Source organism: Orcinus orca, chromosome 1 (assembly GCF_937001465.1).
Source record: "Orcinus orca chromosome 1, mOrcOrc1.1, whole genome shotgun sequence".
NCBI classification, from domain to species: domain Eukaryota; kingdom Metazoa; phylum Chordata; class Mammalia; order Artiodactyla; family Delphinidae; genus Orcinus; species Orcinus orca.
Window position 1 is genome coordinate 108,704,434 of NC_064559.1, and position 16,321 is coordinate 108,720,754.

General features: G+C 39.8%; 1 protein-coding gene across 1 annotated transcript in view; it reads left to right on the top strand.

Annotated features, from left to right (window-relative positions):
• The window catches only part of SPAG17 (sperm associated antigen 17), a 222,916-nt gene that overhangs the window by 170,063 nt on the left and 36,532 nt on the right, over positions 1 to 16,321 (top strand). The window contains 7 exon segments of the mRNA XM_012533757.3: positions 1,311 to 1,499; positions 3,364 to 3,509; positions 3,614 to 3,744; positions 5,514 to 5,641; positions 12,308 to 12,490; positions 13,454 to 13,567; positions 14,105 to 14,150. Of these exon segments, the coding sequence (XP_012389211.1) occupies positions 1,311 to 1,499; positions 3,364 to 3,509; positions 3,614 to 3,744; positions 5,514 to 5,641; positions 12,308 to 12,490; positions 13,454 to 13,567; positions 14,105 to 14,150 (937 nt within the window).

The following is a 16,321-nucleotide window of genomic DNA, read 5'->3' on the forward strand; positions in this document are numbered from 1 at the left end:
TTTTTAGCTTTTGAAGGAACCTCCATACTGTTCTCCATAGTGGTTGTACCAATTTACATTCCCACCAACGGTGTAGGAGGGTCCCCTTTTCTCCACACCATCTCCAGCATTTATTGTTTGTAGACTTCTGGCGATGGCCATTCTGACCTGTGTGAAGTGATACCTCATTGTAGTTTTGATCTGTCTGCCACAAGCCAACCCCTTCCAATGGCCCTCGCTGCACAGGCTGGGACACCTCTCCCTGCTCTGCCCCCACCATGGAAAGTTAAGTTTGAAGAGGGGGGAACAGAGAAACACGGACATGAAGAGGAACATCCATCTGGAGCTGAGGAACTGAACACTGGCAGCTGTTTGAGAACTTATCCTGGACAATTGCAAATCAAATGATGGGAATATTGAGGGCTTTATGGCTGAATTTGTGAACTTAGAGTTCCTCAGTTTAATAAATGTAGGCTTGATTTCAGTTTCAAATCTCCCCAAACTACCTAAATTGAAAAAGCTTGAGCTCAGTGACAGAATCTATGGAGGTCTGGATATGTTAGCAGAAAAACTTCCAGATCTCACACATCTAAACTCAGGTGCAAATAAACAGAATGAAGTATTGATACACGCTACAACATAGATGAATCTTGAAAACATTATGCTAAGTAAAAGAAGCCAGACAGAAAAGGCCACATGTCACGTGCTTCCATTTATATGAAATGTCTGAAATAGTCAAATCCATAGAGACAGCAGATCAATGGTTGTCAGTGGCAGGAGTGATGCAGAGTGACTGCTAATGGCATCAGGGTTTCTTTGGGGGGTGATGAAAATGTTCTGGAATTAGTGATAATGTTTGCACAAGTTTTTGAATATACAAAATCCACTGCATATACACTTTAAAATAGTGAATATATGACATGTGAATTACATCTCAAAAAAAGAGTCTATCTGAACCAGAAGTCATTACACAAAAGCTATTACTTAAGGACTGTGTCAGCCACCATAGGAATAACGATAAATAAAAGCTTCTAAAAGCATTTGTCCCATAGCTTTTACCCTCTTGGAGATGATAAGGTACAAAGCAATTACTTGGAAGAAATATTAAAGTGAGTAGATAAAATGTGAGACACAGGAGCAATTATATCCTAATCAGTCTGACTCCTTATTAAGTAGTCCTTCCCAAAACTTAAGTCTTCTCTTGTTTTCTTCCTGGAAACGCAGTTTGCGTCTGGGTTCTATGGATAATTTTTTTCCTTAAATGATTTTATAAATCCCTTAAATCAAACAAGAAATTTTTAATAATATCTCTCTTCCTGTTACCCTTCCAGGTGTTACCTCCAAACACAGGCTGTCTTCATATTGATAGGGACTGTTCAGCTATATATTGCCATGAATCAAGCAGTGAGATATACCATCCTTTTCAAAAACGTGAGCAGCTGAGAGCTAGCACGTACATCATGAAGCACACATCAGAGGTTATCTGTGAGGTCATGGATCCCGAAGGAAACACCTTTCAGGTAAAGTGCATCATTATTATGGAGAGAGAGGCTATGGCTTTGCTTTTGAGATATTTCACACAAGAGAGCTCCCCGGCTGGGCTTCCCTGGTGGCGCAGTGCCGACACAGGGGGCATGGGTTCTTGCCCCGGTCCGGGAAGATCCCACATGCCGTGGAATGGCGGGCGCCTGTGAGTCATGGCTGCTGAGCCTGCGCGTCCGGAGCCTGTGCTCCGCAACGGGAGAGGCCACAACAGTGAGAGGCCCGCGTACCGGAAAAAAAAAAAAAAAAAAAAGAGAGCTCCCATATAGCATTTTATCTTAGCTGCCTTGGGATTAGTTATCCACTAACTGCCAATACACTTTGGACAGCAGCAATGAATGTCAGTATCTTCAATTCTCAAGTGTACTTCATTAGGAGATAGCAAGTCCAACAATGAGGATGGTTGAAATGCTAAAGCCAAATAAGTAATTAGAACAAAAGGGAAAAAAGTTACTAACCATCTAAAAATAATGCCAACAAAGAAGAGTGATATAAATGCTCTGTATCTGGGTTCAAGTGAGAGAAAATACATGGGGCAGCAGGCAAGTCTGCTTAACTAGGCAGAGAATCCAAAGTGAGAGCTATCAGTTAGTGTGAGGGTTCCAGCAGGGCTGACGATGGGGTGTTGGGAAGCCTGGAGAGGTGCTTAGCTATTCAGTGGTAGAGCTCCATCTTCTGTTTCTCTGTCCTTCCTCTTATCTCTAAGCCAGGCATTGGCAAACCATGGCCACTTGTTTGTATGGGCCCATGAGCTAAAAATGCAGAGTGACTGCATTTTACATTTTTAAATGGTTGGGTGAAATCAAAAGGAGAAGAATATTTCATGACACATAAAAATTAAAAGAAATTCAAATTTCAGTGTCACTATAAAGTTTTACTGCAACATAGCCACGCTCAATTGTTTACATATTATCTCTGGCTGCTTTTGCATATAATGGCAGAGTTGAGTAGTTGCAGCAGAAACTCTACAGCCAACAAACCCTAAAATATTTATTATCTGACCCTTGACAAAAAGATGTTTGCCAGCCCCTTCTCTAGGCAATTTTTTTTTTCACTCCTCACCCAGCGGTGGAATTTCATGTGTTGTCTGGCGGGTGGTGAAGTTACTTTTTAGATTTGGAACCGTACCACAAAGTCCCCAACTTTGAGATGCAGACAAGCCCTGATCCAACTTAGTTTTTCTGTGCTAAGTCAGTGAAATTTCACAGCATGAGTTCAGGCTGCTAAGAGATTTCAGTGTGCAAGAAACTGAAATTGAAACCTAAAGCCCAAACCCTCTGAGTTGAAACATGCAAGCCAAACATTATCCTAGACATTGATGCTCTTCTTGGGCATTCCCTTCAGTGGCCTTTCAGCCTGACCACACCATATCTAGACAGTAGTAATGGCTAGAACAATTCTTCTCATAGTGAGACTCAATCTGTCTCCCTGTATATCCATGAGTCCTATTTCTGTGCTTAGAATCCATACTGTCACTCTTAATATTTCAAGACAACCATCATATAAATAGCCTTCCCTCCATGTTTAAATTCCCAGTTCCCTGAACTTATCCTCAGAAGTTAAGTGAGTCCCCTGCCATCCTAGACACCTTCCTCTGAATGTATTCAGGTTTGTCTTCCTGTTTGTTTTCACAGTCTAGGTGTGGTTTGTAAGTGGAGATGTGCTACTAGCTTTTCACTTTTATTAATGCAATCTATACTTAGTGCACAATTCCTTACAAAGAAATATCCCTGATTTTCTGAGTAACCAAAAGATCACCTGCTTTCTCAAATGGGATCAAAAGAAATGTAAGTTTATGGCATTTTTCTTTTCTTTTAGTTGCTTATATACTATGTCCCTTAGGTCATGGCTGATGGTACTGCATCAACTATCCTACCTGAAAACAATTTGGAAGATGATTTAAATGCAAAAGCTGAAGGCTATGACACATTATCATCCACTCACCTTCGTAAGAATCATCTGCAAATCTATGGTGAACATGTCCCCAGGTAATATGGTAAAAATAACACCATGACTTTTATTTTCAATTCCAAGTTCAAGGAGCATTTTAGCTGAATATGTCAAGGGATTAGATTTTTATTTCTTCAAATAGGTTTTTTATTATCTATGCTGATGGATCAGGAGTGGAACTTCTTCGGGACAGTGACATAGAAGAATACCTCTCCTTCGCATACGGAGACTCAACTACCGTAGTTCTTCAAGAGCCAGTACAGGAACAGCCAGGTAGAGAATCCAGACTGGAACTCTCCCTTTACCAGCTCTCATCCTCCTTATCCAGTCTACCCCCGTGTCGTCTCTACTTTTTTCCCTTTGCTCGCTTTTCAACTCTACTTTTCACCTGGCCATGTCAACCTATTTATACAGTGATTTATGTTTGTACCACGCTTCATCTAAGCATCAACCTATATAAATTGTGTATGATCCCCCTCCTACCTATAAGCAGATTTGTATCTGCGTTTATATCTGTTAGGTATGTTTAGTTATGTACCTAGGTTCCTATTTATGTGTTTGTTTCATCTTGGTAGGGAAAAACAAAAGTGAGTTATCTTTCATAAGTTCATTTTTTATCATTTTGAATGTGTTGCCTTGGTGAATTCAGTACAAGAGGAGAAAGTACATTTCACGTGTCGGTTAGAAAATCAACCTGAAATATAGGATAAGTTACATATTATATTCATTGGGCATTTACATGTTTTCATCAATTTGAAAGAAATTAGTGTGTGATTAAAGGTTAGAGACATATATTGCACTAAGTAAGAGTCACTGTATATGTAACGTGTATTTAAACACAGGAAAAGAAAGACTTTCATGTTATCTGTGTACCAAAGCAATGTGCTCTATCTAGGTTTATGTGTGTGTTTCCTTTTTATCTTTTCTCTGGTTGGTGGGATATATTTTGTGCTCATTTATGAATATGCCTGCATCTATGTACAATTGTATCTTTGAATGTATCAATGTACATTGCGTGATGTTATAAATTTGCTCTTTCTGTGTGAATATGAGGAGTGGGGAGCTCTGACTGGTGCAGTCTGTGTGTGGAACTGTAAGAGAATAGGAATTCATCTCAAATTGCTTTGTTAGTTGTTTAACCAGCATCTACGTGAAAAACCACCATGTGCCAAACACTGGCTGGGTGTTAGGAATGCAATGGTGAGCTAAGACCGCAATGGACCCTGCTTTCACAGAGCTTAGACTTTAGTGAGAGAGATAGGCATTAAATGTATAGTCACACAAATAACTGTATCATTATAAATTGGGAAAAGATCTATGAAGTAAAGGAATATGATTCTATGAGAACATCTAACAGAGGAGCTGACATAGTCTAGAAGGCTTCCCTGAAAACACTGGAGCCAAGAGCTACTGGATAAGTAGGCATTAATTAAAATAGGAGGAGGAGCTTTCTTGGAAGACAGAATACAAAGCAGGAAGCTTAAAGCTTTGGAGGATAGGGGAAAAAAGGCTAAAGTAGGCAAAGTACAGAAGGGAAAATAGTGCAAGTTGAGTCAGGGGTGAGGCCTCTGTTTTATCCCATAAGCAATGGGAAGTCAAAGAAGATTTTACATCATGGGCTAGCATAATCAGTCACCCTGACTGCGGAGGGAGGTTCATTCAGAGTAGAAGTGGGCAGAAAAGTTAGTTGTCATTGTAGTCCAAAACAGGATGGCTCTGAGGGGAATAGTCTAAGGTAGGGTCACTGGAGGAGGAAGAGATAGATGAACTCAAGAAATGTTTAGTGGTAGAACTGACAGGACTTGGATGTGGTTTCCGAAGGACAGTGAAGTGTCCATTAATACTTTCAGGTGATCTAAATCCAGCTGTTTTAGGTGTTACCATGACTGCGTCTCTCCTTTCTTGTTAGACTGTAAGGTCCTTAAGCATAGTCATTGTGTCTGGCTTCTCAAAAGTGTTTGTTCGATTTGGTGAATACCTACTGGATTTCTCAGAATATTTCTGAAAGAGAAATGATCCTCTGATACCTCTCTGTGAACCAGGTGCCCTGAGCATCACTGTCCTTCGCCCTTTCCATGAAGCTTCACCATGGCTAATGAAGAAAGAGTTAGATACAATTGTTCCTCCTAATCTCCAGTCAAGGACATGGGAGACATTTCCCTCGGTTGAGGTACAAATTTTTCTGCTATAAAGTAACTATATTTGCATATCCATCTATCTGTGGGCCAGAGTTCAGCTCTTCTCCTGTATATTCACATATTTTCCTTCTTTTGTAAATTGTTAATGGGCTCAAGGAGTTTTATATTTGTAGATTTTAGAGAAATACACCTGACTAGTTTATCTCAGTTTTATTTCTTTTAGCCTACATCGCAGGCTTGAATGTCTTCCTATAATATGAAAATATGCAGTTTGAGTAACCCATTACTGATATTTTGCAATACAGAAACCTTCCCTCTCCCAATATTTATTTGTTAGTTTTAACACACAGTCTTAGGTCTTTCACTTTCCCTTTAGTCTCAATTTATTAATGCACAAACTGAGTATGTAAGAATAATGTGAAATATTAAATACAGGAACTTGCAACTGCAATTTTAAAAAGTAAGGATTGTAATTGTGGCAGCTTAGAGAAAGGCCCACCTAAGGTTTTGTAAAGAGTGAAAGAAAACATCTTGAGCAAGAATCATATAGTCCTGCATCTTGCCAGATTTGCCATTTCATTTTTTTTACACATTTATTGGAGTATAATTGCTTTACAATGGTGTGTTAGTTTCTGCTATATAACAAAGTGAATCAGCTATACATATACATATATCCCCATATCCCCTCCCACCCTCCCTATCCCACCCCTCTAGGTGGTCACAAAGCACCGAGCTGATCTCCCTATGGTATGCAGCTGCTTCCCACTAGCTATCTATTTTACATTTGGTAGTGTATATATGTCAATGCTACTCTCACTTCGTCCCAGCTTACCCTCCCCCCACCCCAACCTGTGTCCTCAATTCCATTCTCTAGGTCTGCATCTTTAATCCTATCCTGCCACTAGGTTCATCAGAACCATTTTTCTTTTTTTAGATTCCAAATATATGTGTTAACATACGGTATTTGTTTTTCTCTTTCTGACTTACTTCACTCTGTATGACAGACTCTAAGTCCATCCATCTTGCTACAAATAACTCAATTTCATTTCTTTTTATGACTGAATAATAGTCCATTGTATATATATGCCACATCTTCTTTATCCATTCTTCTGTCAATGGACATTTAGGTTGCTTCCAAGTCCTGGCTATTGTAAATAGAGCTGCTGTGAACATTGTGGTACATGACTCTTTTTGAATTATGGTTTTCTCAGGATATATGCCCAGTAGGGGGATTGCTGGGTCCTATGGGCGTTCTATTTTTAGTTGTTTTTTTTTTTTTTTTTGCGGTATGCGGGCCTCTCACCGTTGCGGCCTCTCCTGTTGCGGAGCACAGGCCCCGGACGCGCAGGCTCAGCAGCCACGGCCCACGGGCCCAGCCACTCCGCAGCACGTGGGATCCTCCCGGACCGGGGCACGAACCCGTGCCCCCTGCATCGACAGGCGGACTCTCAACCACTGCACCACCAGGAAAGCCCCTATTTTTAGTTTTTAAAGGAACCTACATGCTGTTCTCCATAGTAGCTGTATCAATTTACATTCCCACCAACAGTGCAAGAGGGTTCCCTTTTCTCCACACCCTCTGCAGCATTTATTCTTTGTAGATATTTTGATAATGGCCATTCTGACCGGTGTGAGGTGATACCTCATTGTGGTTTTGATTTGTATTTCTCTAATGATAAGTGATGTTGAGCATCCTTTCATATGTTTGTTGGCAGTCTGTATATCTTCTTTGGAGAAATGTCTATTTAGGTCTTCCGCCCACTTTTGGACAAGTTTGTTAGTTTATTTGATATTGAGCTGCATGAGTTGCTTGTATATTTTGAAGATTAATCCTTTGTCGGTTGCTTCGTTTGCAAACATTTTCTCCCATTCTGAGGGTTGTCTTTTCATCTTTTTTATGGTTCCCTTTGCTGTGCAAAAGTTTTTAAGTTCATTAGGCCCCGTTTGTTTATTTTTATTTTAGTTTTTATTTCCATTTCTCTAGGAGGTGGGTCAAAAAGGATCTTGCTGTGATTTATGTCATAAAGCATTCTGCCTATGTTTTCCTCTAAGAGTTTTATAGTGTCTGGCCTTACATTTAGGTCTTTAATCCATTTTGAGTTTATTTTTGTGTATGGTGTCAGGGAGTTTTCTAATTTCATTCTTTCACATGTAGCTGTCCAGTTTTCCCAGCACCACTTATTGAAGAGGATGTCTTGACTCCATTGTATATTCTTGCCTCCTTTTTCATAGATTAGTTGACCATATGTGCATGGGTTTATCTCTAGGCTTTCTATCCTGTTCCACTGATCTATATTTCTGTTTTTGTGCCAGTACTATACTGTCTTGGTTACTGTAGTTTGTAGTATAGTCTGAAGTCAGGAAGGCTGATTTCTCCAGCTCTGGTTTTTGTTTTGTTTTGTTTTGTTTTGTTTTGTTTGCGGCACGCGGGCCTCTCACTGTTGTGGCCTCTCCCGTTGCGGAGCACAGGCTCCGGACGCGCAGGCTCAGCGGCCATGGCTCACGGGCCTAGCCGCTCCACGGCATGTGGGATCTTCCCGGACCACGGCACGAACCCGTGTCCCCTGCATTGGCAGGCAGCCTCCCAACCACTGCGCCACCAGGGAAGCCCCAGTCTTTATTTTAAAGTCTATTTTGTCTGATACGAGAATTGCTGCTCCACCTTTCTTTTGATTTCCATGGAATATCTTTTTCCATCCCCTCCCTTTCAGTCTGTGTGTTTCCTCAGGTCTGAAGGGGTCTCTTGTAGGCAGCATATATACGGGTCTTATTTTTGTATCCATTCAGCCAGTCTGTGTCTTTTGGTTGGAGCATTTAATCCATTTGCATTTAGGGTAATTATCGATATGTATGTTTCCTATTACCATTTTCTTAATTGTTTGGGGTTTGTTTTTGTAGGTCTTTTCCTTCTCTGTGTTTCCTGCCTAGAGAAGTTCCTTTAGCATTTGTTTTAAAGCTGGTTTGGTGGTGCTGAATTCTCTTAGCTTTTGCTTGTCTGTAAAGGTTTTAATTTCTCCGTGCAATCTGAATGAGACCCTTGCTGGGGAGAGTAATCTTGGTTGTAGGTTTTTCCCTTTCATCACTTTAAATATGTCCTGCCACTCCCTTCTGGCTTGCAGAGTTTTTGCTGAAAGGTCAGCTGTTAACCTTATGGGGATTCCCTTGTATGTTATTTGTTGTTTTTCCCTTGCTGCTTTTAATATTTTTTCTTTATATTTAATTTTTGATAGTTTGATTATATGTGTCTTGGCATGTTTCTCCTTGGATTTATCCAGTATGCGAGTCTCTGCACTTCCTGCACTTGATTGACTGTTTCCTTTCCCATATGAGGGAAGTTTTCACCTATAATCTCTTCAGATATTTTCTCAGTCCCTTTCTTTTTCTTCTCTTCTTCTTCTGGGACCCCTATAATTCGAATGTTGGTGCGTTTAATGTTGTCCCAGAGGTCTCTGAGCCTGTCCTCCATTCTTTTCATTCTTTTTTCTTTATTCTGCTCTATGGCAGTTATTTCCACCATTCTATCTTCCAGGTCACTTATCTGTTCTTCTGCCTCACTTATTCTGCTATTGATTCCTTCTAGTGTATTTTTTTTTTTTTTTTTTTTGCGGTATGCGGGCTTCTCACTGCTGTGGCCTCTCCCGCTGCGGATCACAGGCTCCGGACGCGCAGACCCAGCGGCCATGGCCCACGGGCCCAGCCGCTCCGCGGCACGCGGGATCCTCACGGACCGGGGCACGAACCCGTGTCCCCCGCATCGGCAGGCGGACTCCCAACCACTGCGCCACCAGGGAAGCCCCTTCTAGTGTATTTTTAATTTCGTTTATTGTGTTGTTCATCATTGTTTGTTTGCTCTTTAGCTCCTCTAGGTCATTGTTAAACATTTCTTGTATTTTCTCCATTGTATTTGAGATTTTGGATCATCTTTACTATCATTACTCTGAATTCTTTTTCAGGTAGACTGCCTATTTCCTCTTCATTTGTTTGTTCTGGTGGGTTTTACCTTGTTCCTTTTCTGGTGCATATTTCTCTGTCTTCTCATTTTGTTTAACTTAGTGTGTTTGGGGCCTCCTTTTCTCAGGCTGCAGGTTCCTAGTTCCTTTATTTCTGGTGTCTGCCCCTAGTGGGTGAGGTTGGTTCAGTGGGTTATGTAGGCTTCCTGGTGCGGGGGACCGTTGCCTGTGTTCTGGTGGTTGGGGCTGGAGCTTGCCCCTCTGGTGGACATTGCTGCATCCGGTGGTGTGTTTTGGAGTGTCTGTGAACTTAGTATGACTTTAAGCAGCCTCTCTGCTAATGGGTGGGATTGTGTTCCTGTCTTGTTAGTTGTTTGTCATGGGGCGTTCAGCACTGGAGCTTGCTGGCTGCTGGGTGCAGCTGGGTCTTGGTGTTGAGATGGAGATCTTTGGGAGAGCTCTCACCAATTAATATTATATGGGATCGGGAGGTCTCTGGTGGTCTAACATCCTGGACTCAGCTCTCCCACCTCAGAGGCTCAGGCCCGACACCCAGCTGGAGCACGAAGACCCTGACAGCCACATGGCATGGAAGAAAAGGAAGAGAAAAAAAAAAAAAAAAGAGCAAACAGAATGCCAAAAGAAATGGTAACAGCAAAACTAAGCAGACAAAATCACACAAAGAAACATACACAAACACACTTGCAAAAAGAAAAATAAATACGAACAGACAGAACCCCAAGACAAATGGTAAAAGCAAAACTAAACAGACAAAATCACACAAAGAAACACTCACACACACTCACAAAAAGAGAAACAAAAAAGTAAGAGGTCAACTAAACCAATAAACAAACCCACAAATGAAAACAAACACTAAAAACTAAACTAAGATAAACATAAATCCAAAAACAAATCAAACACAGAAAGCAAACCCAAGTCCACAGTTTCCCCCAAAGTCCACCACCTCAATTTTGGGAGGACTCGTTGTCTATTCAGGTATTCCACAATTGCAGGGTTTACCCAGTTGATTGCAGGGATTTAGTCTGCTGCTCCTGAGGCTGCACAGAGAGCTTTCCCTTTCTCTTCTTTGTTCGCACAGCTCCTGGGGTTCAGCTTTGGTTTTGGCCCCACCTCTGCATGTAGGCTGCCCTCAGTTATCTGTTCCCTGGCCAGAGAGTAGGCGGTTAAAGCAGCAGCTGATTAGGGCTCTCTTGCTCACTCAGGCCAGGGAGAGCGAAGGGTACGGTAGTCACAATTGTAATGCCGGGAGTGCTTGCGGCAACAGAGGCTGGCGTGACATTGCAACAGCCTGAGGCATGCTGTGTGTTCTCCCGGGTTAGTTGGCCCTGGTGTGTTGCACAGGCTCCCAGCAGGGTGTGGGTAGTGACCTGTGCTTGCCCACAGGACCCCATATTTCAGTTTGGTGCCTATAAGCAACATGGTGAATGAAGATGATCTGAATTCTAGTCTTGGCTCTATCAATTATTAATGTGGGATTTGGCAAAAGTCACACTGCATGTCTTAACTCCTTATCTGAAAAATGAAAAGACCACACCAAATGGTTTACTAAAACTATCTCCAAGTTGAAAATACTGCACTGTGAGAAATAATATACCACACCTGAGATTAATGAAGGAAGTTCATTCTCTTCCTCCACAGCTCCTGTATCTATGACCTTCTATGCCCAGTGGAGTGGCCACCCAGGCAAGCCTCTGAGTAGCTATCACTGACGAGGCATTTGGCACTGAAGAGCAATTTATTTTATTTTATTTTTTTTTTTTTCATAAATGCTAGAGAGTGAGTGGAGAAAAGGGAACCCAACCCTCCTGCCCTGTTGGTGAGAATGTAAATTGATACAGCCACTATAGAGAACAGTGTGGAGGTTCCTTAAAAAACTAAAAATAGAACTACTATGACCCAGCAATCCCACTACTGGGCATATACCCTGAGAAAACCATAATTCAAAAAGATACATGTACCACAATGTTCATTGCAGCACTATTTTCAATAGCCAGGACATGGAAGCAACCTAAATGTCCATCAACAGATGAATGGATAAAGAGATGTGGCACATATATACAATGGAATATTACTCAGCTGTAAAAAGGAATGAAATTGAAGAGCAATTTAAAATGAAACACATCAAAGCACACCACTCCTGAAAATCAATTACAAGGAGAAGATAGAGATGTTAATCTACTCAAGGCACATGTTTCTGCCCAAGAGATCCCAGGAAGATTCTAGTGCCATGCTTAATCTAGAATGAGCTCAAAGACCTCCCAGATCTATGGGATGATTTCTCTCTCAAAGGATCTCTCCAGGTCAAAATGAACATGGAACCAAAAAGTTAAAGATTGTTAATTCCAAGTGTCTTAGGCTCCCTGTGGATTTTAAGGAATAGTTGCATGCATTTGGCATAACCGAGGCTGCTGCTGCCTCACCATGGCAACAGCATGCCTTAGCATTCCCCTAAATGCTATCCAGTGGGACATCAGGCAACAGGATTTTTAAATATCCTTATTCTTGGTAACATATTTAAAGAGGAAAACTTGCCCAGTTCTGTTCCCAATTTCCCTCATATTTGCAAACCTTTTTGAGAGCAGGGATACATTTTTTCACTGTGGTATTCCCTAACGAGTGGTTCCTAGCATAGAGTGTCTACATAATAAGTACTCGGTGGAAAAAACAATTCTAACAGTAAAATATTCTCATTTGTTTGGTGGTTGTTTTACTCTGTTTCGTTAATAGAAAAAAACTCCAGGACCTCCATTTGGCACTCAGATTTGGAAGGGCCTCGACGTTGGGTCCAAACAGTTAATGAGCACCCCAGCCCCTATACGGAAGAGCCCCAGTGTGCTACAGATACGCCAGTTCATCCAGCACGAGGTCATAAAGAATGAGGTGAAATTGAAACTGCAGATTTCCCTGAAGGTAATGGAATTCTGGTAACCTGACCCAAAAGAATCAGGAACAGAGCAATCATTCTTCTTGGTTTCCTGAGGAACCTGAAATTATGTAATTCTGCCAATATTTATCTAATGCAACACATAAATGTCAATCTTCTAGAGGGTAGGAGGTGGAAAAGGCAGAAAATGCTTAATGGTTCCCATAAGGTATAGGAAGTATTGAGGCCCCAAAGACATTGAGAAGATAGGTAACTTTTATATGTGATTGCAATGTCGTCCTCCTCCCCTCTCAGTATATGGAAAACTGATCTAGTAACCTCTGGAAAAAGGAAGAACTGCATATTAACTTGATACTTGTCAGAGGAAGAAAAGGATTATTGGTTTTGGGAAATAGTCTAAGAATTTGTACATATATAGTTAACTGTATAAGCATATCTATAACATCTCACTGTCAAGTGTGTCAGCTCTCTCAGAACAGGTATCATATGTGTTTTGTTTATGGTTATATACCCAATACCTGGCATACAGCAGGGGACCGTTATTTGTGAAAACAGATCAAATATTTATGCAAAAGGTAAAGTATATTTCTCTTGGAAGCAAAGACATGAACTGAGTAACTTACATTCATAGATCTCATCATAAAGGCTATACCTGGAAAGGACTCTAGAAATCATCTAACCCAACTCTGTCCATTTTATTGATGAGGACACTGGAGCACTGAATGAGAAGCTGGGCCTCTCTGAGGTCCTCAGACAATTCTAATGTCCTGTGGCTCTTAAAGCTTTGCTTTTGGACTTTTCAGGTCTTTGTTTATTAACGTATTAAGGAAAAGCCTTTCCAGATTGCTTGACCAGTAACTGGTTGTTAAGCCTTGTGAACTTACATATTCTTAACCTTTTTGTAATATTTCAAGCTGATGTTGGCTATTCTGTGTCTCTCTCTACCATATTTCTGCATTTTATTGATCTCTTTTATTCTACTGATTTAGGATTATATAAACCATATTCTAAAGAAAGAAGATGAGCTACAGGAAATGAGAGTTAAAGATTCCAGAACTGAGGAGGAGAAAGCCAAGGCTGCAGATCTCCTCAAGCTAGTTATGGTGAGAAAGAAATGTTTTTTACTCTAGTGGTTTTACTATTGTTTCAATATTAAATGCTTTGAGACAAAATATTGTAAATAATAGCTGTTTCTGCCACTTCTATGAAGCATTTTCTCCCTCCTTATAATTTCTTATTTCTGTGGAACTCTGATCCCTTATATATATCGAATTTTCCAAAAGCTTTTTAGGCTCTTCCTTAAATCATAAATAATTCTGAAGGCTCTTAAATAAAAGTTTTTATTGTCTTCAGAGAAACTGACATTCATTGAAATGTCTTATGAATTAATGAATGAAATAGGAAGAAGGAAGAAAAATCAACTTCTACACTTAAAATTATTTCCATTTTTAGAAATTTGCTAAGTGAAAGAAATGACTAAAAAAAATCATGTCACTTTTTGTATTGGCATTAAAAAACTAATTCATTTTATAGTAAGTTCCATAAAAGATCAATTTGATCACATAAGGAATCCTTCTAAACAAAGTAAATTTTGTATGTAATATAATCATCATCATTAAGGAACTCTATCTTCATTTCAGTCTTTCCCTAAAATGGAGAAAACTACAGAAAGTCGTGATACTGAAGGTAATTACATTTAATATTTTTGTGCAAAATAGTTACAGATTGCAAAGGAACAATCTTAAATACACTTCTCAGTTATTCTCTCATCTGATAGCAAAGTACCATGTACATATTTCTGTTGTCATATTGGCCATGTTGTATTGTAATGATTTTTTTTATATATTTTTTTCCTGCCTAAATTGTGAGATCCTTCAAACCATGATTGCCTCTAATTTATCTTTAACTATCACATGTTGAATGATAAAAGTTGACATTTGGCTTTTAAGTTAGCCTCAACTTGCATTTAGAACATAGCAAATATACAGGAAGGAAACAGTCAACCAACCAACACTCTACTCCCAATACACACACACACACACACACACACACGCACACACAGAACTTTGGAGCAACTACACAGGTATCACCAAAATCTTGCACTGTTTTGCACTATATGTGGCCCAAGCAGTCTACTCTTGGAAAGCTTATTTATGTGGGGAAATATACAGCCCCAACAAACTTGGTTATATGGTTTCATAGTTCACAGAAGACAAGCAGTGGAGAATTTTTGTGGTTTGGGGTTTTCTTTTCTATTTTGGTCATATGACAAAAGTCAGAAAGTGGCAGCCACGGGCTCCATTCAGCCCACAGATGTGTTTTGTGTGTCCCCCACAGTGTTGTCTTGCACAGTTGCTTTTGTTGTTTCTGTATCTGAATTTTCCTTATCTTGAAATGTCCCATTACCACACAGTGACATGTAGCTGAAGATGATTATCAGCTGCCCCTTTAGAACTGCCATGAACAAAAGAATCCATCACAGCCACAGTGTCTCCTGTCCTTACACTCTGTTGTCACTCTTTTACTTGGGTGGCCTCTTATGTTACAGTTGCCAGATTTAGCAAATAAAAATACAGAAGGCCAAGTTAAATATGAATTTCAGACAAACAACAAATTTTTTTGTTATAAGGATGTCCCAAAATAACATGGAGCATACTTATACTAAAGATTTTTTGTTGTTCCTCTGAAATTCAAATTTAACTAGATGCCCTATACTTTATCTGGTGACCCTACATTGTAGCATTTGAATTTTTTTTTTTTTTTTATGAAAGAAAAAGAATATTCATTTATTTTTAATGACTTATTAGAACAAATACCTATAGATATCATTATATATATGATATATAAATTAATTATACAATATATCATGTATTAATTATTAAAACATACTCTGGTAAATATTATATATTCAACATGAAACAGGAGGAAAGGGGGCAGGGCACAACCTTTAAAAGAATTACATAGCCCGAGGACACAACATAAACTGATTAGAACAAAATAGGTCCAAGATGGCGGACGAGTCTACTTCCACTAGACCTTGAGCCTCAGTATACACTCATTGTAACACATCAGCAAGCTAAGCGACACACCCACAGGTGCCACGACAGTTCCAAGGATGACCATAAAGGTCAAAAAGTGGGCGGTGGCTCAATTCCTAGAAATCCCCACCCCTTCCCCAAAATAGCTGGAATACTCCTACCACTCATCAGCATATGAAATTACTCACCCCTATAAAACTAACAACCCCATACCCTGGTGCTGCCCTCGCCTTCTTTTTTTTTTTTTTTTTTTTATAGGTATACCTGGATTTAATTCTCACTTCTACCGCTTGGTAGCTGGATAGCCTTAGGCAAGTTTCATACCTCCCTGAAATTCACTTAATTCAGTCTGTAAAATGGCATAATAACTTATTATAGCATCCTTTTAGGAATTTTAAATCAGTTCTTGAAATAAAAGTACACAATATATAGACAAGTATGGATTCCTCAATAGATGTTTGACCTTTCATTTCTCCAGTATCCCACCCGCATCAAAAAAAGAAAAATACTTTTTAAAATTTACGAATATTTCATTGTTGTAAAGTTAAAGCCATAAAAATAATCAAATGGCCTACTATCATACCGTTAGAAGAAAAAAAAAAAGGTGTTCATGAGAGTTCCATATTAGAATACAAGTTTTCCTTAGGCACCTGTTTATGTATGCTATTCTGCTCTTTACAATAAATAATTAAATTTAAAAGACTTAATTCCTCACTTTTAAGACCTTATTAGTTTACAAATTACATATTGACCTATGCTAAATTTTATACCGACCCATGCTAATGAATTCAGTACAGAAAACAAAAAACACTGCACTCA